This window comes from Elephas maximus, chromosome X (assembly GCF_024166365.1).
Source record: "Elephas maximus indicus isolate mEleMax1 chromosome X, mEleMax1 primary haplotype, whole genome shotgun sequence".
NCBI lineage: Eukaryota > Metazoa > Chordata > Mammalia > Proboscidea > Elephantidae > Elephas > Elephas maximus.
This window is the reverse complement of record NC_064846.1, coordinates 31,982,743-32,008,536: the sequence shown is the minus strand read 5'-3', so window position 1 is coordinate 32,008,536 and position 25,794 is coordinate 31,982,743. Positions and strand designations below refer to the sequence as shown.

Sequence of the window (25,794 nt, the reverse complement as noted above, 5' to 3'; positions counted from 1 at the left end):
CAGCAGATTTGCCCAATGCATTATGCCATTTGATTTCTTCACTGCTGCTTCCATGGATGTTGACTGTGGATCCAAGTAAAATGAAATCTTCGACAATGTCAGTATTTTTTCCATTTATCATGATGTTGCTCATTGGTCCAGTTGTGAGGATTTTTGTTTTCTTTATGTTGAGGTGTAATCCACACTGAAGACTGTAGTCTTCGATCTTCATCAGCAAGTGCTTCAAGTCTTTGGTCTCAGCAAGCAAGGTTGTGTCATCTGCATATCGCAGGTTGTTAATGAGTCTTTCTCATCTCATTATAATACTTTGTCTTCTCGAGCTGTTCTTTAAAATCCTTTGTTCATCTCCTTTACGTCATCATTTCTTCCATTCGCTTTAGCTACTCTATGTTCAATAGTAAGTTTTGAGTCTCTTCTGACATCTATTTTGGTCTTTTTTGTCTTTTTAAAGACCTTTTGCTTTGTTCATGTATAGCTTTCTTGACGTCATCCCACAGCTCGTCTGGTCTTCAGTCATTAGTGTTCAAGACGTCAAATTTGTTCTTGAAATGGTCTCTATGTTCAGGTGGGATGTACTCAAGGTCGTACTTTGGCTCTTGCAAATTTGTTCTAATTTTCTTCAGCTTCAACTTGGAGTTGCATGTGAACAATTGATGATCTGTTCCTCAGTCGGCTCTTGGCCTTGTCCTGACTGATGATATTGAGCTTTTCCATTGTCTCTTTCCACAGATATAGTCAATTTGATTCTTGTGTTGTCCATCCGTGAGAGCCACGTGTATAGTAGCCATTTATGCTGTTGAAAAAAGTATTTGCAGTGAATAGGTCTTTGGTCTTGGAAAACTCTATCATGAGATCTCCAGCATCATTTCTGTAACTATGGCCATATTTTCCAACTACAGACCTTTCCTTTTTTTTTCAACTTTCACATTCCAATCACCAGTAATTATCAATGCATCTTGATTGCATGTTTGATCAATTTCAGGCTGCAGAAGTTGGTCAAAATCTTCAACTTCTTCATCTTTGGCATTAGTGGTTGGTGAGTAAATTTGAATAATAGTCGTATTAACTGGTCTTCCCTGTAGGTGTATGGATATTATCCTATCACTGACAGCATTGTACTTCAGGATAGATCTTGAAATGTTCTTTTTGACGATGAATGCAACACCATTCCTCTTCAAGTTGTCATTCCCGGCATAGTAGACCATATGATTGTCCAATTCGAAATGGCCAATGCCAGTTCATTTCAGCTCACTAATGCCTAGGATATTGATGTTTATGCTTTCCATTTCATTTTTGATGACTTCCAATTTTCCTAGATTCATACTTCTTACTTTCCACCTTCTGATTATTGATGGATGCTTGCAGCTGTTTCTTCTCATTTTGAGTCATTCCACACCAGCAAACGAGGGGTCTCAAAGCTTGACTCCACCCATATCATTAAGGTCAACTCTACTTTGAGGAGGTAGCTCTTCCCCAGGTGTATTTTGAGTGCCTTTCAACCTGTGGGGCTCATCTTCCAGAACTATATCAGACAGTGTTCTGCTATTCATAAGGTTTTTGCCAGCCAGTTCTTTCGGAAGTAGACTGTCAGATCCTTCTTCCTAGGCTGTCTTAGTCTGGAAGCTCCGCTGTAACCTGTCCAAGAGTGACTCTGCTAGTATTTGAAATACCGGTGGCATAGCTTCCAGCATCACAGCAACATGCAAGCCACCACAGTATGACAAACTGACAGACTAGTGGTGGAGCATTATTATTATTAATATTACTGCCATTATACTTAGCCTGCAACCTCAGGTTCATTAGCACAAAGCTTTAATACCTCAGCTAAATAGGGGCCCTGGTGGCCCAAAGGTGATCGTTTTGAACTCAGGAGCTGCTTTGTAGGAAAAAGATATGACAGTCTGCTTCTGTAAAGATGACAGCCTTGGAAACCCTACGGGGAGGTTCTATTCTGTCCTGTAGGGTTGCCATCAGTCAGAATTGACTCAATGGCAATGGGTTTGGTTTTGATTTGTTTTAATCAGCAAATAAATACTAGGGTGTACATCTAATTTGATTCATTATTTGAGGGAGAGGGCAAGTCCAAAGTATAGAATGTTTTTTTAAAGGAGGTCATTTTGTTGTGTTAAGATACAGCAACCATTTTAACAAACAAAACAATATTTAATTTAATACAGCTTTTTTATTTAGAGGCCGGTTTCAGTGAATAGTTAAGTCATACTTAAATCAGAGACACAACGGGTCAGACAGGTAATATACATGAATGAAATGGTCTAGATGTAAGAAAATGGCATATGTTGGGGGCAAACTGAGATCAAGTGTCCAATTTAAAGGGAACTGTTGCTACTTGGCTCCAGTTAATTGCGACTGTGTAAGAATATCGGTCCCCTGTTACCAGATTTTCCAGTTGTTCAACAGAGTATTTTTACATTTATAGTATTTTTAAATTTTGGCAAGTAAGAAACATGACCACATAATACAATATAACGTGACCCATACAAAACCTATCAATAGGCCCAGCCTATGGGTTCCTCATCTGTGATGACTGACTTAAGATAGTTTTTTTGTATTACATTTGAAAAGTCTACACTATTAAATGTGGTGTGCATTCTTCTTTGTTATCTTGGTTATTCTAGAAATTTTCTTTTTGACCTCCAAGAAAGCAAATTTAAGTTAACTCCTTTCCAACTGCTCACAAAATCTAAATTAGAAGGGCCTATTTTTTTTTATATTAATCAGGTTAAAGGTTTTTCATAATCAATTATAGATGTTATAATACCCAAAACCAAATCCAGTGCTGTCGAGTCAATTCCTACTTATAGCGACAGAGTAGAACTGCCCCATAGGGTTTCCAACGGACAGCTGGGGGATTCGAACTGCTGGCCTCTTGGTTAGCAGCCAAGCTCTTAACCATTGCACCACCAGGGCTCCAAGATAGACACCCTTTTTTTGGTGAATATGTGTGTGTCCATATAGCATCCGAACTTACAACTCAAGTATAATGATTGCAGTTGGATCACCATAAAGCCTATTTCCAAAAGTAACTCAGGAACTCCGGCGCCTTGTCTAGGCCTACTGCCATTCCTTGGAACAGATACAATCTTCACACCAAAATTCCACTGTTGCTAATGGGAGGAGGAAAGCTAAAGTCTTGGCTTGTTCATGGACTGGAGTGAGATTAAACCCTTTAGAATGCTGTGTAATAGTCTTAATGAGCCATCTTTAAAAAGCAATTATAGTGCATTTTCAGCAGCCTCTTTACTGAACAACAGTTATGATGAGAGTATCTCCCATGGTAATGGTTTAATATTATTTCTGAAATCAGTCTTGTTGGAGAAATGTGGCATGGAAAAGGTCTGATTACTAGTAAACTTATTTTCCAATGTGTCTCTTTAAATGATAAAATTATTGACATTTCAAAATATGATTTTTTTTTTTGGTAAAGACTCCTGTAGGGTGAATTTTAATATAGAGGCATTGTCTTGAAACTCATTAGTGGTAAGTCTGCTTGCTGAGACATGGAGGTCAAGTTTCAGCATGAGGTATGTAAAAATAAATAACATAAAGCAATAATAATAATGGTAATTACAAATCACTCCCAAAGAAAACATTCACAAAATGGCTTCCTATGTGCATATGTTATATTTTTATTATGTGCTTTAAAGTAAGATGTAGCATAATGCACTCTGTAATAATGAAAGCATATGAATTAACACCTAAAATCATCAGTATGGAAATTTGCAAGTTATAAAACAGTGTTAGAAATGAGGAAGTAAATGCCATTTTTCATTGCTGCAGCAAGTGTCATAGATTTGGCCTCGTGTGGCCGGCCTTGAACCCTTGGGCCCCACGGCCGCTCCACCGGGGACGAGCGGGCGCGGCGGCGACGGGGCAGGGTTGGACTTTTTTTCTGTTTGTTTTTTCTCCCCCCCCCCACTCCCTTTTCTCTCTGTTTTTCTTGCTTTCCTCCCACCCCTCCCTCCAGCCGCCGCGGCTCCGTCATCCTCCCTCCTCTCTGCGGACTCCGGGTAGGCCAGGCCCTCTCTGTCTCTGTCTCTGTCTCTGTCTCTGTCTCTGTCTCTGTCTCTGTCTCTGTCTCTGTCTCTGCCTCTGCCTCTGCCTCTGTCTGTCTCTGTCTCTGTCTCTCTGCCTCTGCCTCTGTCTCTGCCTGTCTGTCTCTGTGTCTCTGTCTCTGTCTCTGCATTAGAGACTGTCAGAAGAGACTTGAGCTCCCCCAACCTGCTCCCTCCTCCATCCACCTGCAAATCACTGGAGTACTAAGGAGATGTTGAACATTTACAGTTTACAAAGACCACTTGCATCTCTGCTAGAAGCATGAAATGAATAACACCTTGGATAATTTAGTGAGAGAAAAGCCCGAAGCAATAGATTAAAATGGGGCTCTGACCTTCTTCGCATATTTCTCCTTTATATCCTGGCACACAGATGCAGACTCCCATGATGCAGGTGCCATGGCCAAAGCATGTTGGGTCAATGCATTGCTCTTCTGGAACGTCGCACTCTGGCCCCTTCCAGCCATTCCGGCAGACACAGTGTCCTTTCTCATATTCTCCATTCCCACCACACAGCACAGGGCACGAATCTGAAGATTGGCAAATGAACTTGTAATGTTCTCATAATGCTTTCAAACTCTCCAAAGAGCAATTCTCTATTGATTCTTGTATAATATTTCAGGCAAAAAATTGTACTACTTCTTTTTTTATCCTTTATTAAATAGGAACATGTTCGTGATTACAAACAGACATTTTCCTCTCATGGGAGTGGAGTAAAGATAAATTATAAAAATATCCTCAGAGTGGAGAAATTACTTCAAATATTTGCCTTTGATTCCAATATACTCTTAAACATATCATCATCATCATTATTACTATTTTAAGCTAGGCATTTTCTATCTTACAGTTTTTCTCCCTCAAACAGATGCATGTTACTTTTTAAGAAGCAAAACCTGAAATTTTAAAAAACAAATAAATAGGGAGTTATTTATATTATATAATGCTGTTGTTAAACAGTTGTGCATTTAAATAGATTGATGCTACATAGATGTTGCCTCCTATAATATATTGTGTAGGCCTTTATTAGAAGACTTACTCTGTATCTTTCTCTTATTCATTTTTTAGTACCAGCTACTGCCTTCTCCCCTTTCCTCCCCTACTCCTCCAAGATATATCATGGTACTGGGAAACTAGTAAGTCCTTTAGAATTCTTTAGCATTTACTCTAAAAAAAAGGAGCTGCTAAAAGACCTGTGATTAAAGAATTAGGAGACTGGAATCTTTAAGAATACACTGAACATGAAACAAACAAACAAACAAAAAGCATCTGTAAGTAATAATTGTAACCCTACGGGAAAACACAGTGTGATTTACCTAAATCTTTTCAAAAATTAAACTATGGGCTAGGCTAGTCAAGTGAACAGTAAAGTTTGCTAAGTTTAACTTCTGACTTTTCAGTCTTTAGTTTCTAGGCTACTTACCCATTTGGTGATTACCTGCCTATGATGGTTACGGTTATGTGTCAACTTGGCTTCGCCATGATTCTTGGTGGTTTGGAAGATATTATATAATCATTCTCTATTTTGTGACCTAATGTGAGCATTCAATCAGTTGAAAAGGGAGTTTCCTTGAGGGTGTGGCCTGCATCCAATATATATGGATGATCTGGCAAAGCTCACCCTCTCTCAATCTTGCATCCAACTCATCATCCTCTGACCTCCAGTTCTTGGGACATGAACCAACAGCCCGCCATCTGATCTGCAGAGTTTGGGATTCACCAGCTCCTGATTCCCCATCAACCAGCAGCCTGCCACCTGACCTGCCAATTTGAGTTCCTAAGACCCTGCAACCACAGGAGTCAGGAGAAGCCTCTAGCCTGACTGACATCTGACCCAAGGATTTGGGACTTGCCAGCCTCCACAACTGCCTGTGACATTCCCTTGAAATAAATCTCTCTATGTTGACTCTATGGCAACAGGAACCGGAGACATTGACCCCCTAAATTCCATTGAATCACTCCTGCCAACAGAACCAGCCCTCTTACTCCCATCTGAAGAGATTACTACATCTCTCTCTGATCAGCCAGCTTTTCCAGTAAAACCATTACCCTTTCCACCCCCATCTGATGAGATTAACCCAGGTGAGCCTGAAGAATTTTTGTCTGAGATATGGCCTGGGGTGGTGTCTGGGGTATCGCCTGAGGCAGATGCCTTAAAAAAAAAAAAGGCACTGTTAAATGTCCCCAGGACCCACCCCCACCACTCATTTTTGCTTTAGACCTATTACTAGACTTAAGTTCTAGTGACTCTGAAGAGGTGAAGTACAAAGTGTGACCCAGGAGGAGGTACACTACACTTCAAAATAACTGCTTGACTTTTCTAATATATATACAAGCAGAAACCTGGGCAATATGTGTGGGAATGGCTATTAAGGGTGTGGGATAATGGTGCAAGGAATATAAAGTTGCATCAGTCTGAGTTTATTGATATGTGCCCATTAAGCAAAAGATTCTTCATTCAATGTTGAGTAAGGGCTATTATGGTAGGAAAAGCTAAGTGGAAGCCATTAAAACTGCCCCTACCAAGGAGAACAGTAAACCAAAAGCAATACTGCATTCCTGGAGGGATTGCAGAGATTAGGGCCACCATCAAGGATCTGAAGGATGCAGGGATGGTGATTCTCACCACATCCCCACTCAACTTGCCCATTTGGCCTGTGGAAAAAACAGATGGATCTTGGAGAATGACAGTGGATTATTGTAAACTTAACCTGGTGGTAACTCCATTTGCAGCTACTGTTTCAGATGTAGTTTCATTGCCTGAGTATATTAACACATTTCCTGGTACCTGCTTTGCATCTATTGATCTGGCTAATGCCTTTTTCTTGATTCTGGTTTCAAAGGAGCATCAGAAGCAGTTTGCCTTCCGCTGGCAAGGCCAGCAATATACCTTCACTGTCCTACCTGGAGATATATCAACTCTCCTGCCCCATGTCATAATTTATTCTGCAGGGATCTTGATAGCCTTTCCCTTCCACAAGATGCCACACTGATTCATCATGTTGATAATATTATGCTGATGAGACCTATTAAGGAAGAAGTATGAGTGACTCTAGACTTATCGGTAAGACATCTGCATGCTAGAGGGTGAGAAATTAATCAGACAAAAATTCTGGTGCCTTCCACCCCCAGTGAAATTTCTAGGGTCCAGTGGTGTCGGTCATGTCCTGCTAAAGTAATGGATAAGTTGTATATCTGGCTCCTGCTGCAACTAAAAAGGAGGCACAATGCCTGGTGGGTCTCTTTGGATTTTGGAGGCAACATACCCCTCATTAGGGTGTGCTGCTCCTGCCTATTTATCAAGTAATGTAAAAAGCTGCTAGTTTTGAGTGGGGCCCAGAACATGAGAAGGCTCTGCAACAGGTTCAGGCTGCATTGCAAGCTTCTCTGCCACTTGGACCATATGATCCAGCTGATCCAATGGTCTTTGAAGTGTCAGTGACACAATAGAGATGCTGTTTGGAGTCTTGGGCAGGCCCCTATTGGAGAATCACAGCGCAAACCCTCAGGATTTTGGAACAAGGCTCTGCCATCCTCTGAAGATAACTACTCTCCTTTTAAGAAATAGCTTTCGGCTTGTTACTGGGCCTTAGTAGAGACTGAACACTTAACCATGGGCCACCCAGTCACTATGTGGCCTGAACTATACCTATCATGAACTAGGTATTGTCTGACCCACTGAGTCATAAACTTGGATGCGCACAGCAGCACTCCATTATTAAATAGAAGTGGTATATATGAGATCGGGCTCAAGCAGGACCTGAAAGCACAAATAAGTTGTATGAGGAAGTGGCCCAAATGCCCATAGTCCCCACTCCTGTCACTTTACCTTTCTTTTCCCAGTCTGCACCTATGGCCTCTTGGGGAGTTCTTCATGATCAATTGACTGAAGAGGAGAAAACTTGTGCCTGGTTTACAGATGGTTCTGTGTGATATGCAGGCACGACTCAGAATCGGACAGTGGCAGCACTACAGCCCCTTTCTGGACCTCCCTGAAGGACAGTGGTGAAGGGAAATCCTCCCACTGGGAAGAATTTCAAGTAGTGTACCTGGTTGTTCATTTTGCTTGGAAATAGAAATGGCCAGATGTGCAACTGTATACTGATTCATGGGATGTGGCCAATGGTTTGGCTGGATGGTGAGGGACTTGGAAGGAACATGGTTGGAAAATTGGAGACAAGGATATATGGGGAAGAGGTATGTGGATAGACCTCTCTGAATGTGGCAAAGAAGTGAAGATATTTGTGTCTCATGTGAATTCTCACCAAAGGGTGACCTCAGCAGAGGACGATTTTAACAGTCAAGTGTATAGGATGATGCGTTCTATGGAAACTGGTCATCCTCGTTCCGCAGCTACTCCCATCATTGCTCAATGGGCTCGTGAACAAAGTGGCCATGGTGACAGGGATGGAGGTTATGCATGGGTCCACCAACATGGACTGCCACTCACCAAGGCTGACTTGGCTACAGCCACTGTTGAGTGCCCAATCTGCTAGCAGCAGAGACCAACACTGAGCCCTCAATATGGCACCATCCCTTGAGGTGATCAGCCAGCAACCTGGTGGCAAGTTGATTACATTGGATTATTTTCATTATGGAAAGGGCAGTGTTTTGTCCTTACTGGAATAGACACTCTGGATGTGGATTTGGTTTCCTTGCACACAATGCTTCTGCCAAAACTACCATCCGTGGACTTACAGAATGCCTTATCCATCTTCATGGTATCTGACACAGCATTGCCTCAGATCAAGAGACTCACTTCACAGCAAATGAGTTGCAACAATGGGTCCATGTTCATGGAATTCACTGGTCTTACCATGTTCCCTATCATCCTGAAGCATCAGGCTTGATAGAACAATGGAATGGCCTTCTAAAGACAAAATGAAGGGACCAGCTAGGTTGCAATATCTTGCAGCGTGGGGCAATGTTCTCTAGGAGTCTGTGTATGCTTTAAACCAGCATCCAATAAATGGTGTTGTTTCTACTACTATAGCCAGGATTTATGGGTCTAGGAATCAAGGGATGTAAATGGGAGTGGCACCACTCACTATTACCTTCAGTGACTCACTCACAAAATTTTTGCTTCCTGTCCCAGTGATCCTATGCTCTGTGGGTCTAGAGGTCTTAGTTCCAACTGATTCCATTGAACTGGAAGTTAAGAATGCCACCCATTTGGGCTCCTTGTGCCTCTGGATCAACAGGCATAGAAGGGAGTTACCGTATTGGCTGGAGTGATTGATCCTGATTACCAAGGGAAAATTGAATTGATATTACACAATGGGGATAAAGAAGGGTATGACTGCAATACAGGTGATTCCTTAGGGTGTCTCTACTGTACTACCATGCCCTGTGATTAAAGTCAATGGAAAACTACAGCAACTCAATTCTGACATGACTACTAACGGTCCAGACCCTTCAGGAATGAAGGCTTGGATCATCCCACCAGGCAAAGAACCATGACCAACTGAGGTGCTTGCTGAGGACAAAAGGAATAAGGAATGTGTGGTAGAAAAAGGTAATTCTCAATACCAGCTATGATTATGTGACCAGTTGCAGATACGAAGGCTGTAATTGTTTTTAGTGTTTCTCCTTTGTTTTGTTATACATGTATGAGCGTGTGTGTATGTGTGTATATATATATAAAAATATATATACACATATATATATATTTTATATATAGCAAATATCTTTGTTTTCTTCCTCTCTTATTTCATTACTTATTACAAAATATGAGATGTAAACAGGGCTAGTGCATTTTCGGTTATACACATGTTAGTTGTATTATGTTAGGTGCAAGTATGCCTTTAAAATTGTCTTCAGAGGTTATGTATGGTTTAAGGTGGATTGTGATGGTTAAGGTTATGTGTCAACTTGGCTAGGCCATGATTCTCAGTGGTTTGGCAGATATTATGTAATCATTCTCCATTTTGTGATCAGATGTGAGCAGCCAATCGGTTGAAATGGGAGTTTTCTTTGGGGGTGTGGTCTGCATCCAATACATATGAATGTTCTGGCAAAGCTCACTCTCTCTCGATCCTGCATCTGACTTGTCATCCTCTGACCTCCGGTTCTTGGGATGTGTCTGACCTGCAGATTTTGGGATTCGCCAGCTCCTGCATCCTGGTGAGCCAGCAGCTTGCCGTCCGATCTGCTGATTTGGGCCCCTAAGCACCTGCAACCATGTGAGTCAGGAAAAGCCTCCGGCCTGACATCTGACCCATGGGTTTGGGACTTGCCAGCCTCCACAACTGCATGAGCCATTTCCTTGAAATAAACCTCTCTAAGTATATGTAAGCTTCACCGGTTATTTCCTCTAGAGAATCCAGCCTAAGACAATGCCCCTTCTAGTAGTTTCCATTGGTGTATATAAACAGTTACCAACTTGGCCCACGTTTAAAGTCAGCCTATTATAAATTAGTATATGAAAGAAATATAAGTATCATGTAGTGGCCAGATCAGATAATCTAGGTATAAACTCCAGCTGTTAAGTAACCATGGGGAAGCTACTTAACCTCGCTGAGTTCTCTTATTTGCCCATAAAACTGTGATAGTAGTAGACCAACCTCGCAGGGCTACTGTATGAGTTAAAGAAGTAACACAAAGCATTTGGGACAGTGTCTGGCACAGTAAGTGCTCAGCTTTTGGTGGTGGCAGTAGGGGCTTTTGCTGCTATTGCTGCTGCTGCTGCTGCTACTACTACTTTTGCGTTCCCAAATGACAAATTAAATTTCTATTTCCTGAAACCATTCAGAATGATAGAGTTACATTACCTCTCGCGCAGTCAGGCCCAAGGAATCCTGGGAAACAGTGACAATGGCCAGAGATACATTCTCCATTTCCATTGCAATTGGTTGAACAGTCATCCATGATTTCTATTCATAAAGAGAAAAAGGGGGAACAATGAGCAAACCTTCAGGCTGCAGAGTCTAACTTTTTTTAAGTTGGAGGAACTCTGAGCCTATAACAATCTTGCCCTCTTGCTGTCTTTGGAATACTTACTGCTTAAAATCAGATGCCAAAGGCTTCTGTAAGATGTCACATGCAGTACCAAATTATTAAAAGGGTCCTGGTTTTGCTGAATTGGCTATTCAAGAGTGGAACTAAAAACTAAGCTCATCTCCAAAGTGCATAAAGGGTCTGGATGAATTGTATTCTTATGAGACATTCCTGATAAAGCTAAAAATGTACGAGGATTATCTGACATCTTTCAAAAGCAAAAGAGCTTAAAAATTCATCCCAGAAGACTAAGTCTACTGTTTACTTTTCAAATTTAGCTTGTAGCAAATAAAGTTTCTTCTGTAGCAACTTAGAATATTTAATACACTATCTTGACAGTTTAAATATGATAATCAGTATTTCATTTTCATTAATAAGTGACAATGGAAAGCTTTTAAAGTAAGTGTTCATATTAAATTCACTACCACTAAAAGCATTAGAGCCTAAGTATTTTGTTGAGAAATGCTTTCTTGACTGTAAATGCTTATCAGTGCTCTGCCACTAATTTCCTTTCAATCCATTTTTAGAGAAGAATAGGTTTCAGGGGAATTGAGAAGGCTTTGAGGGTGCCCATAGGTAGCTTTGGTGACATAAAGATGTGCAGTGCAACAGAACTTTGATAAGTCTTGTGGCAAGTAGCTTGACTGACATGGTATAAAGTTATATAGGTGTCAGGCTCTGACAATGACATTAAAAATTGTTTGTAGTTTAAAATTGCATGTAATTGTAATAACATCAAATTCTAAGTTCATGAAGCTATCCTTTACTCTTGTTTGGGGGCAATGGTGATTTAGTGGTAGAATTTTCACCTTACATGTGGTAGGCCTTACAGGTTTGGTTCCCAGACAATGCACCTCGTTGCAGCCCCCTCCCGACTATCAGTGAAGGGTTGTGTGTTACTATGATGTTGAACAGGTTTCAGTGGAGTGTCCAGACTAAGACAGAGTAGGAAGAAAGGCCTGGCAGTCTACTTCCAAAAATCAGCCAATGAAACCTTTATGGACCACAGTGGTCTGATCCACAACCAATCATGCGGATGGCTCAGGACCAGGAAGCATTTTGTTCCATTGTGAATGGGGTCACAATGAGTCGGGGGCCGATTTAAGAGCAGCTAACAACAAATTTTACTCTTTCAGTTTCGTATCATTTTCTCATGCCTTTCTGTATGCTTTCTGTACTTAGCACTCTTGGATTCTGAGTTTTTATGCTCTGGCCTATTAAAATTATACTTTTCTCAAGTACCAATTTTTCCCTTTTCAATCCAAATTATCTGCTTCACCAAGTTTCACTTGAATAAGTTATTTCCAGTTAGAAAGATATAATAGGAAGTAGTCCTAGTATCTTCCACTGAACTATGAGGGTGAGAATTTATAATGAGGGTCATGAAATAGCATTTCTTCAGTTGTGGCCTGTGGACTACCTGTATCAACAGGATCACCTGGGCCCTGTTAAAATGCAGAGGCCTGCGCTTCACTCCAGATCTACTGACCCTGTCTCTGAAGGGCGTAGCCCAGTTATCTGCATTTTAACAAACACTCCAGGTGACTCTGCAGGTGCCCACTAAGATTTGAGAACCAATGCCTTAGACAATAAACTTCCAGTTAGAGAGCTTCTGATCTAGGCTTTGGAGTTCTGCCTTGGGGCAGAAGAAGAGCAAGAGGAAGAAAGTGGCACCTAGTTCTTAGAAAACAGAATGAATTCAGTGGCTGTGTGGAGAGCCACCCTATTATGAAGCAGAAGAGATTATTCTCGCCCTTGTGTGAATAAACGCAGATGCCCTTTTACAGGTCTATGATGGTCTGTTCTCTGATCCCTGTGTTAGAAATCTGAACCGGATTACCAATTCACATGTGAGAGTTACTGAACTACAACTGGGCTAGCAAGAATGCAGTATTTGGCACAGAGACTACTATTTTTAACCCATTAAAACGTGAGTTATTTTCCGAAAATCATGATTCTTCTTAAAAGGTAATTATGAAAAGGCCCGAGGAGTTAACTTTTCATCATTTAGAGATGGAACAACTATTTCTTCTATTTTCTACTTCCCTAGCTGACCAGTGTCAAGCAGTAGCGGCAGTGCTTGAACCTACCTCTGTGTTTCACCTGCCCTGCATGGGTGATAGGAGGTCATGGAAAAAGCTTTCAAAGGTAAATATATTTGAATTGAGTTTCATACCAGATCCTATTGACAACTTTATGGGAGCAGCCTTGTGGGAATGTAGTTATTCTGGAAAAATGTTTAATAAAGTTTGCTATCAAAACAAATAAAAATCCCTACATCTTATTGACTTATCCAAGAGCTGTCCCTGGGCCCACACTGCTACACAGAGCTTAACACCGGCCATGCAAATGAGAAGAGAAGCCAATATAGGAGTTCTGGAAGCTGCCATCTCCACTGGGTATCAAAGAGACACTGAGACAGCCTAGGGACTCCTGGGAGGAAGACGGTTGCAGCAGAAACACATAAACAACTAGCGATGAAAAAGAATGTGCTTTTCTATTTATGTTGGCCTCCAGTAAGCTTTGCCTCCTAGCGTTTTAATCTTACTTTAGAACCACTTCCTAGACTCCAGTTCATTAGAGTTATCATTTTGAAGTTCTGTGCTTAAAACCTGCTCTTATGCTAGAGTCAAAAGCCCCTTGGTATCTGCATCTGCACTGATGACAGATTTTTCTTCTGGCAGAAGCTTTTCTCATGGGAGAAACTAAATGTAATAGACAATCTTATGAAATCAGTATGGTCTAAAAGGCATGAGCTTTGGAATCAGACATACTGGCTCTCCAATCTCAATGTTGCCAGTTGCTGGCTGTGAGTTCTTGCCAAATTACTTGCCCTTTACAAGCCTCCATTTCCTTACTTGCAATAGAAGTATCACTATATCTACGCTATCAGTGTTGCAATGAGAATGAAACAAGATAACTGAATATAAAGCAGCTAGTACATTTTTTTTTTTTTAGTACACAGCCTGGGGCAGAGTGGTACTCCATAAATGGTATATATTATCATGTTACAAAGGAGGCTAGCTTAGATTTGAGGATATTGACAATTCTGCCTACCCTACGAGAAAATAATACCTGTATTAATATAGGCCAGGTCCCATAAATAACTCAATAAATGTTAGTTATTAATACTGTCTTGATCCTTATTAGGAGACCAAATATAGTTAAATTCAATCAACCGATTCTAACATTATCATGAAATAGATGAATGAACAGCACTTAGAAGAGTTAAATTCACATACACCTCACTTTGTTTAATCAAATATATCAGCCTCTTTTTACTATGATTAAGATAAAGTATAAAAGCAAACAAAAAAATAATGAGGAGAATTTAAAGAGTAAATGACTTATATACCTTTTCATTATTTGAAATTTACTTGGATTCTCTTTAAGTGGAATTGGAGGAGAAATGTTTCTACTGCTCCTAATCTTAAAAAGATAACAGAATACTAAAGAAACTGACTTGAGTCAGGAAAAAGCAAATATGTTGTTGCGTATAAAACTGACAGCTTGATCTCTGGATGATAGGAATTGGATCTCAAAGGTTCTTTTTTGGGAGAAAGGAAGGAACAGGCAAAATCTCCAAGCATGTTTCTGGGTCTATTTGATTTTTGAAAGGTTAATGTCTTGGTTAGTGTTTTAACTTCGGCTTATTAGGGGTAAGGATAACAGAAAGCGATAAAATCTTCTTCACGGATATTTCAGATCTTCTAATTTCTCTGATTTCATAGGAGAAAATTCAACATCTTATAACTCGTTGGCATTTGCATTATCAAAACTGGGCCTTGATAGAAAAATATCAGGAAAGGTCCATCCATTGAGCCTGTCTCACTGAGCTTGTAACAGCGGTAAAACAGTGACAAGACTTAGAATAGGTTTTTCTTTTTTCTCATTTATGAACAAGTGTTTTGTCTTTTGAAGATGTAAGATCGGCAGAGTTATTCTCCAGGGGGGAAAAATCATCAGTGCATTTTTATGGCCTTTTTGATTGCTTTAGAGGAAAGTTTTTGATAATCTTATGGCTGAAATACCATTTTCTACTGACTGAAGGTCTTCAGCATCAAGTAAAAATAGAACATAATTGTTATAAAAGAGCAGATGGTATACCTATTAACAGTCAACACATCTTCCTAAACATATGGCTGAACAGGTTAATTAAAGGATAAAGTGGTGAGAGTTGTACAGAAAACTGACAGCTGTAAAATATTTTCCCTTCTTTTAAAAGATATGTGTTTTAGGAAAATTCATGCAATAAAATACTGTGTCTGTGAGTTGTTTACCTCAGAGTTCTAAAGCTGCTAAAGAGCTCAGCTTTATTCATACAAATGGTCATAAGGAATGAATTCACCAAAAAATGATAAAGGAGTAAGATGTCTCTGACTAACCAGGGTGAAAGTGAATAAGAGTGTGTGTAAGCATTATGTTAAAAAGAACATGTTTCAAAAGGCCCTGAGCACACTGAAAGAGAGCCATTTTGATGGTTTTCAAACTAAAAAATTCTGAAAGAAAGAGCTTTGAATGACCCATATTATTATCCTTAAGACTCTTCTCTAAATACTGTTCTATTGTATTTTGAAGCCTTAATGGTTCTAGAATCATTTGTTCCAAAGAATTGCTAGGTTTTCAATTTTAAAAGGTATTCATTTGCTTTTCCATTTATGATAGAGCTTGAATCAATAGGGGTTCTCTTACTTAGTCCCTTCTTGTTCCTATTGGGAGCCTATAAAAAGGTGCATGGCAAGTATCCTAAAATAGTAGCAAATAATGGAGCATTTTTAAAATCTTAATCAGCATTTAAACAACATCAGTGACAACAACAATATAAGCCTTTCTCATAGTGACCTATCCTGAATAATGACTTTAAGGCAGAACGATCAATAAGCTTAAATAACACCAGTATCACTTTCATCTCTGATTGTGTCTTTCTAGAGTTATAATGTCAATTCAAAATAATAGCCAAGGCAGCTCACCAATAGCTGTAGTTAATACGAATACTTGCTCCATCTTTTTTCCATCATTGTAAAATGCCAGATACCACGGCCCTTGGTCCATATACTCTATGAAACCTGTCTCCTGCAATGAGGTTAAGATCAGGTTCCGAGGGGAGTGCTGGGTATCATCAGAGCCCTTGGAGTCCTGCTTGACCAGTTGTTTTCCATCCATTAGTTTTACAAAATCAAACTGGAATAAATAGAAACACAAATATGAGCCATTATTCTTACTTTTAGACTGATGAACATCTCCAACTTTAATTGTCCTATTTCATGCTGCTTTGCTTTAGCGATGGACAGAGCAGGAGAGGAGATTATTGATTCTTAAGTATATTTAAAATCAAGAAGAATATTACTAATTCTGAAAAAAAGCCCTCATATTTATAATCACTGTAAACCTTTCAGCTTTGAAGTATTCAAAATAATTGTTTAAAGATAAACCAAGAAATAGAAAAAAATTATTTTTTAGTATTTTAATATTTAGTATTATGCAAGAGAATCCTGATATTTTATTAAAGCATCTGACAAAAGATACTTGAAAAATGTTTTTCAGAAATGTTACTGTGACCTTCCCTACAAATTAAAAACATTTTTACAGTTTTTAAAACAAATGAAGAGTGAAAACCTTGAGAAACATCATCATAATTTACTACCTTTGTGGTAATGGATTTAAATATTCAAAGAACTCCCCTTTTTTTTTCTAGTCAGCAGACAAGCACATGGCACATGTTTCCTTTAACATTTATTTTCTTAAGAGTCACATTTGAACAGCATTCTAATTCCCTGCCTATTCTGGTCCGGAAGGAAAGATCTTCAGTACAGTCACATCTGCTGAAAAGCAAGCAAGCCCTGGATGATTATAACTCCTTTCAAAACTTCTTTCATGTAGGAGAATCCCAAATGGGTTTATGTAGGGAGGAGATATGGGAAAGGAAATGAGAGAAATAATGTAGCTAAGGTATACAGAAGGGCGGTAGCTAAGGTATATAGAAGGGCTATGTAAACCATAGACTATTTTACGTACTTGAGTTATTATTAACAATAACCAGGAAAATTTCTACATGTAAGAGAAAATCTGCCTTTTTGACTTATTCCCCACCAATTCCTGGTAGATTTGCAAACCTCCATTTGGAACAATGAAGAATGAATGTATGGAACCAGATGAGGGGGCATGTGAACCAAAGCTAAGTAAAGTGAGAGACCTGGGAAGGCCCATGGTTCCAGCTGGAAATTTCAGGAGTGTTTTCTTAAACTCTGTTTTCTGAATCTGCTCTGCTAAATGCCATTCCTTAGTTCTCAAAGTCATTGTGTTTCTTTACCTTCAGTGTGATTATTCTGAAAATTTATTCATTACGACGGTTTCCTGCTCTCACTCTTTACTTCCACACATGTTGCAAGTCACAAACCATGAACTGTTCATCCCACCACCCTCTAAAAGAGTTCAAGAAATACCTATAAAACCAAATACCTGAGTGTGTGTAGGCGGAATGTTTCTTCTGCCATAAATTCCCAACAGAGAGTCCTTGGCTAAAGAAATATTGAATTTCAGATATATAGGATGGTGGATGGTTATCTGGAAACGCCAGAATAAGCCGGGTGGAATGGTTTGCATGACCTGTGCGCCAATGTCAACCTCTCCGGTGTCTATTGCACGTCCCTTCTGAAACACTGGTTTTAAAGATAGAGAGAATTATACATCATATTAATCTTTATTTATAAAGTAACGAGTTTCAGCTTTTCAAGAACAGATATATCAAAACTTGACCTACTTAGCTGTTCCTTCCTCGCCACCCCACCCATCTTTCAAAGTCTTACTCAAATCGAATATTTTCCAGGGAGTCTTCCCTAACCAACCACTATGTTGGTCTCTCCCTTTTCTTAAACGCTTTTTGCATTTATTTCAATCAATTTGACTTATTTAACCATTGTTTATTGAGCACTGTTGTGGGAGCTGCAGGAGATACGAAGATGAGTAAGATGCTGCTCTTACCCTCAAGGAGCTTTGAACACAGCAGGGGAAAAAGGACAAGTACACAAATAGACACATTGTAAAGAAAAATAAGTGCTTGGGATATTAAAATAAGGGAAAGGTATTTGGTTGAAGGATACTCCTCATCCTCAGCTGTATCTATCCTGTTTATCCTCCTTTATTTTTCTCCTTAGCACTTATCACTACTTAATATACAATATATTTTACTTATTTATTGTTTATTTCCTGTTTTTCTTTAGTAGAATATAAGCTCCATGAGGACAGGAACTGTGGCTGTTTTGCTCATTGCTTTATCCCTACTACCTAGAAGAATGCAGTCAAATAGTATGTAATCAATATATATTGAATGAATGAATGAATCCCAAAATGGTTTATATGGGGAAGTGCCATTGAAGATGCTCCTTAAAGGAGGGAGAGGATTTAAAAAAATTTTTTTTTTTTTATTGGGAAGGAGCTGTGGTGGTGTAATTGTTAAGTCCTCAGTAGCTAACCAAAAGGTTGGCAGTTTAAACCAACCATTGGCTCCATGGGAGAAATGAGCTGGTGAACCGCTCCCCTTGCCATAGAGTCAGTTTTGACTCAGTGATCCCATAGGACAGAGTAGAATTTCCCCACAGAGTTTCCAAGGCTGTACTCTTTACCAAAGCAGACTACCCCATCTTTCTCCCAAGGATTGGCTGGTGGGTTTGAACCACCGACCTTTCGGTTAGCAGCCGAGTGCTTAAACACTGCCCTACCAGGGCTCCTTTTGTAAAGATTACGGCCTAGGAAACCCTATGGGGGTAGTTCTACTCTGTCCTATGGGGTTGCCGTGAGTTGGAACTGACTGGATGGGATGCAGCAACAGCAACAACATTAGGTAGGGTGTTCTACCTGGAAGGAATGTATCCAACCAAAATAAAGAGTAGGGGAAGTACATAACTAAGGTATTAAAAAAAACAAAACAAAAAAACCCCAACCTGTTGCTGTTGAGTCAATTCCGACTCAGAGCGACCCTATAGGACACAGTAGAACTGCCCCACAGGGTTTCCAAGGAGCAACTGGTAGATTCCAACTGCCGACCTTTTGGTTAGCAGCTGCGCTCTGAAGCACTGTGTCACCAGGGCTCTGAGCTAAGGTGTAAGTGTATATACATATATACACGAGACAGGAGCAGTCATAAATAGGGCTCAAGGGAAAAGATAGCATCATATTTTATAAGGTCTTGAGTGCTTTTTTTTTTTTTTGAGTGCTAGTAAAAAGGGTTTATTTAATAGAAGCTGGAAAGCCATTAAAGGTTTTAAGAAGAGAAGAGGGGCTTGGGTACACTAAAAAGGCTATTCTTGAGGCAGAGGTAGGATGATTTAGAGAAGGGAGACAGAAGAATAATATAGGAATTACCCTTTGGGTCGAATCAATCCTGACTCATAGCCACCCTAGAGGACAGAGGAGAACTGCCCCACAGGGTTTCCAAGGCTGTAAATCTTTACGGAAGCAGACTGCCACATCTTTCTCCTGTGGAGCAGCTGGTGGGTTTGAACTGCCAACCTTTTGGTTAGCAGCTGAGCACTTAACCACTGCCTTGATGTTGAAATTAGGGGCAATAATTCAGGTGAAATGACATGGAGATCTGAATTTTGGGTGGGTCGAAACAGCTCACGTGGAAAAAATTACATTCCAATGAAAAATGATGGTAGTATGAATGGAAAGAAGGAGAAAGATATGAGACACAATGCAAAGGAAGATCCTACAGCAATGCTTCTCAACCTTTAATGTGCACAAGAATTATGTGGAGAAGGGGGTGTCTTGTTAAAATGCAAATTCTGATTCAGTAGGTCTGAGGTTAGGCATTTCTAACAAGTTCCTAAGTGATGCCTGTGCCACACGAGCTACAGCCACACTTTGAGAAGCAAATTCCTAGAGGAAACTAGGTGTGGGGACTAAGGCAGAGGGAAAACTGCCTTCACAATTGTGAGTATGGGTGTTTTAGATAGTACCAGTAGCGAAAACCTTGGTGGCATAGTGGTTAAGTGGTTAAGTGCGACGGTTGCTAACTAAAAGGTTGGCAGTTCAAATCCGACTACCTTGGAAACTCTATGGGGCAGTTCTACTCTATGAGTGGAATCGCCTCAAGGGCAATGGGTAATGGGTGGGGTAGTAATAACAGGAAACCCAGGGAGGAACTCATTTGTGAGGGAAGATGTTGAGTTTGGACAATCAGATCTTAATTTATTGTCATATTTTCTAATTGTTTCTGATTTGCTAGTTTAATATATATTTCTGTGGTATCCTTTGTTATGGGGTGGTGGGGAAGGAAGGGATACAAGAGGAAGGATGAGGATTAATTTGCCTTGATTTTAAGCTAACAGGGTTACACCTCAGGAGGGAAGTTTAATTTGGCCTCATTTCACACCACCTTTATATTTCTCAGCCATCATCTCCTTCTCCACACCAAACACAGTTTAAAAACACACATGGTCTCCGTCCTTTGTGTTCACCCCCTATAAAATTAACAGCCCATTAAGAAACACACCTGCAGTGGCTTTATTCAGAGGCCATTGCCTCCCAGCTTTTAACTCCCTGAAATACCTCTATTATTGCTGTTTGTCTTAAGGCCAAGAGTAATAACTATTTTAAGAATGTTCACTGTTAACTGTTAATAATAGATTTGAAATGCAATTTTGGACATAATTATGTATTCTAGGACACGTAATTTTGTGGAATTGACATTTATAATAAAATACACACTTTGAGATGATAAATGACCAGCTGAGAACCTTATTTTTCACCGAAAGTTACTTTTTTTCCATGTGAGACAGAGCAATTTGGTCCTCAAAGGGTTGATTATATATTTAACTCATAAGGTCCCTGAGCTGACAAGTGTCTTATGAGCAGGCAATTAATAGACTGTATTTGTGTGGATGCTTGTGCTCTTAAACTACTGTTCAGTTTATTTAAGTGTTATCCTCATTAGGTGCTTTTACAACTTCTTAAAATGCATCATTTGATTGTGGAAAAAAATTATAAATACAAAACAAGTAAAAATTTTCTAGGTCCAACAAACAATATTTTAAAGGTGCTGACGATAGCCTATAATGAATACAGACACTGTCATTTAATAAAAATCAAGACAAAACCAGTTGATGGACATGAACCATTATATCCATGCTTGACTAAATGTTATATCATCTCTTCCTTCTGTACTTTATAGTACCATGTATTGCATAATTAGGCTATTTAAAAGTTATTCAACCCAGCAACAATAGTATTAACAAACTATAATCTACAAATGGATACATAGGTAGATAGGTATGCTAAACAGGTGTGCAGGAGTGTATGGGCACATACCCACCTGCAGATATAGGTTTGGTTGTGGATATTTCTATACACATAATTGTAGGTGCTGCATGTATATTAATACAGACAGTAGAGCACACAAGGGGCATAGTCATGGAAGCTTCTTAGACATAACCAAACACCTTGCAGGACACAGTTCCTAGGCTCAAAGGTGAAGGGTCATAGATTCGGGGGACATCGATGTCAGTTGGCACAATATAGTTCATAAAGACAATGTTCTACATCTTACTTTGGTGAGTACCATCTGGGGTCTTAAAAGCTTGTGAAGAGGAGAAACTAGATAACTGGGAGCTCCTAAAAATTAAACACCTATGCTCATCCAAAGATTTCACCAAAAGAGTAAAAAGATTACCTACAGACTGGGAAAAAGTTTTTAGCTACGACAATTCTGATCAGCATCTGAACTCTAAAATCTACATGATACTGCAAAAACTCAACTACAAAAAGACAAATAATCCAATTTTAGAAAATGGGCAGAGGATAGGAACAGGCACTTCACCAAAGAAGACATTCAGGTGGCTAACAGATACACGAGGAAATGCTCACAATCGTTAGCCATTAAGAGAAATGCAAATCAAAACTACAATGAGATACCATCCCACCCCAACAAAGCTGGCACTAATCCAAAAAAACACAAAATAATAAATGTTGCAGAGGTTGTGGAGAGACTGGAACACTTACATACACTGCTGGTGGGAATGTAAAATGGTACAAACACTTTGGAAATCGATGTGGCACTTCCTTTGAAAGCTAGAAAGAGAATTACCATACGATCCACCAATCCCACTCTTTGGAATATATCCTAAAGAAATAAGAGCCTTCACAAGAAACAAATATATGCACACCCATGTTCACTGCAGCACTGTTTACAATAGCAAAAAGATGGAAGCAACCAAGGTGCCCATCAATGGATGAATGGATAAATAAAATATGGCATATTCATACAATGGAATACTACCCAATGATTAAGAACAATGATGAATCTGTGAAACATCTCATAACATGGAGGAATCTAGAAGGCATTATGCTGAGTGAAACTAGTCAGTTGCAAAAGGACAAATATTGTATGAGACCACTATTAATACGAACTCAAGAAAAAGTTTAAACAGAGAAGAAAATATTCTTTGATGGTTATGAGGGTGATGAGGGAGGGAGGGGGCATTTGCTAATTACATAGTAGACAAGAACTATTTTAGGTGAAGGGAAAGACAACACACAATACAGGAGAGGTCAGCACAACTGGACTAAACCCAAAGCAAAGAAGTTTCCAGAATACAACCGAACACTTCCCAGTCCAGAGTAGCAGGGAAGGTGGTTTGGGGACCATGGTTTCAAGGGACATCTAGGTCCACCAGCATAACAAAATGTATTAAGAAAACATTCTGCATCCTACTTTGGTGAGTAGTGTCTGAGGTCTTAAACGCTAGCAAGTGGCCATCTAAGATGCATCAATTAGTCTCAACCTACCTGGAGCAAAGGAGAATGAAGAATGCCAAAGACATAAGGTAAAGACGAGCCCAAGAGGCAGAAAGGGCCACATAAAGCAGAGACTACATCAGCCTGAGACTGGAAAAACTAGATGGTGCCTGGCTACAACTGATGACTGCCCTGGCAGGGAACACAGTTAGAGAATTCCTGATGGAGCAGGAGAACAGTGGGATGCAGACCTCAAATTCTTGTAAAAAGACCAGACTTAACGGTCTGACTGAGACTAAGGGGCCACGGAGGTCATGGTCCCTGGACCTTCTTTTAGCCCAAGACTGGAGCCATTTCTGAAGCCAACTCTCCAGACAGGGATTGAACTAAACTATAAGGCCGAAAATGATACAGTGAGGAGTGAGCTTCTTGGCTCAAGTAGACACATGACATTATGTGAGCAGCTCCTGTCTGGAGGTGAGATGAGAAGGCAGAGGGGGCAGAAGCTGGTTGAATGGACACGGGGAATATAGGGTGGAGACGAGGAGTGTGCTGTCTCATTAGGGGGAGAGCAGCTAGGAGTACATAGCAAGGTGTGTATAACTCTTTGTATGAGAGACTGACTTGATTTGCAAACTTTCACTTAAAGCACAATAAATTAAAAAAAAAAACTTGTGAGGAGCCATTTAAGGTATATTAGCCTCTTCTGGTCCAAAGGAAAGGAGAGTGAAGGAAACCAAAGACTCAAGGGAGCAGTTACTACAAAGGACTAACGGACTACATGAATCACAGCCTACATGACCCTGAAACCAGAAGAACTAGATGGTGCCCAGCTACAACTACCTACTGGTTTGATTGGGATCACAACAGAGGATCCTGGACAGAGTGGGAGAAAAATGTAGGACAAAAAATCAAATTCACAAAAAAGATCAGACTTACTGGTCTGACAGAGTCTGGAGGAACCCCGGAGACTATGGCCCTAAGATACCCTTCTGACGTGGACTTGAAGCCATTTCTGGAGACCACCTTTTAGCCAAACAATAGATGGGCCCATAAAATAAACAATAATACCCAGGAGGAACGTGTTACTTAGAACAATCAATTATATGAGAAAAAAATGAAAACTTTTGCCCAAAAGCAAAGATGAGAAGGCAGGAAGGGGTAGAAAATCCCAACAAAAGGAAACTGAGAATCCAGGGTGGAAATTGGGAGAGTGCTGATATTAAGGAGAATGCGACCAATGTCACAGAACAGTTTATGTACAAACTATCAAATGGGAACCTAATGTGCTCTGTAAACTTTCACCTAAAGCACAACAAAAAAATTTTTTTAAAAGTTATTCGCTAAATTGAAAAAAACTCAAAAAGTTGTGTTGTTGGGGTTTCCTGGTTATTTAGCATTAATAAATACCTATGGTGCTTCTAATGTGCATAAGTCAGTCATAAAAATGATTTTAAAAGAAGATGGTATTACCCTTTGAATGCTTACATTAGTTAAGATAAAGTTATTGAACAGAAATGACACAAAATGAATGAAGGTGTGGACTATAAATAAACATAGCAAAGCAAGCTAGCTGCAATGATTTGGTATGAAAAGAAATTCTCACGGCTTGCAGGTGGAAACTTTATCAGCCCTTAACCTTGTTGGAATCAACTCGACGGCAGTGGGTTGGTGGGTTTAAACTTTTAAAGGAGCCCTGGCGGTGCAGTGGTTAAGCCTTCGGCTACTAACCAACCACTCCTTAGAAACCCTACAGGGCAGCTCTACTCTGTCCTCTAGGGTTGCTATGAGTCGGAATTGACTCAATGGCAACGTGTTTGGTTTTTAGAAATGAACCTTTTTAAGCTTCATGTATCAGAAAGGAAGATGTCTCTCTGTTAACAATCCACACTAGTAAATTGCCTGCTCCATTTTATCATCTCTCAAAACTAGGTATGGATTACATTACACTGATTAAGAGTGCTTTTATTATTTCCTCATTTTCCTTACTTTAGCTTGGAGGGGGGGAGGACTGAAGAGAAGAAAATTACATACAGAACAAACAACATGAAATGTAATTTTATAAAGAAATTCTGTATTAATATAGGTAAGTGGAATAGTTTTCACCAACCTTAACATTGACTGATCTTTTGCAAATTGTTAGTGGCAGAGTTAAAACGCAGAGCTAAGGTGCAGTTTTTGTAATATGTTTTAATTGTCATTTAATCACTAATTTTACTGAAGCTTATCAGAGGGTCTAGGAAGAACATATTTTCCAGTAACGGAACACTTTTCTGTATACAAATCCATGGTGAAGTTCAGAGAGACACAGATCGTAACAAACTGTGCAGTACTATAGTTATTACAGTCTTACCAATATCCACCAATTTAGTTTACTCTAAATACTCTCTTTATGGGTTGCAACACAGACATCAACTGCTGAGCAGGAAAAACCAGTGACAGATAGACCAGGTTGGAGGATGGCACAAGCCACCTGGAAGGTAAATGCAGAGGCTTGGAATTGGTGACAGACACCGCATACAGTGACTGTATTGACTAAACCAAGGCTTCATTGTATCTAGACTCAGACACAACTTAAATACTAAAAACCTGATTATTAATATATTTCCCTTATAAAATATGGGGTAAAATAGCTATATTCCAGGCATATGCGTGTATTTTTTTCTACTTTTTTTTTTTTATAGACATGCTGCATTCAATGATTCTATTCAAGTCTCAATGGAACACTGGTAGAAGATACTGACACACCTTCATTCATAAGATTCCACTACTAGGTCTCCACGTAAAAATGACTAGGTTAAGGGCACACTGTTGTACATAACAGCAAGCTGACTAGTCTTTTAAAGACATTTACAAGTTCCATAAAAAGTATCTATACTAAGAAGGCATTGCCTTAGCAGAAGAGAACGTTGGCCGAAGAGATGAAAAAGAAATATGCTTTAAAAGCATATTTGCCTTTCACTTTATCCTACAGCATGTTCAAAACCTTCAAAAG

At 39.7% G+C, this 25,794-nt stretch overlaps 1 protein-coding gene across 8 annotated transcripts in view; it reads right to left on the bottom strand.

Moving 5' to 3' along the window:
• The window catches only part of TENM1 (teneurin transmembrane protein 1), an 893,898-nt gene that overhangs the window by 283,158 nt on the left and 584,946 nt on the right, over positions 1 to 25,794 (bottom strand). For all 8 annotated transcript variants that reach the window (XM_049871612.1, XM_049871606.1, XM_049871609.1 and 5 more), the window contains 4 exons: positions 17,526 to 17,725; positions 16,037 to 16,247; positions 10,841 to 10,942; positions 4,409 to 4,603 (listed from right to left, as the gene is read on the bottom strand). In XM_049871612.1, the coding sequence (XP_049727569.1) occupies positions 4,409 to 4,603; positions 10,841 to 10,942; positions 16,037 to 16,247; positions 17,526 to 17,725 (708 nt within the window). The remainder of the gene's footprint in view (positions 1 to 4,408; positions 4,604 to 10,840; positions 10,943 to 16,036; positions 16,248 to 17,525; positions 17,726 to 25,794) is intronic.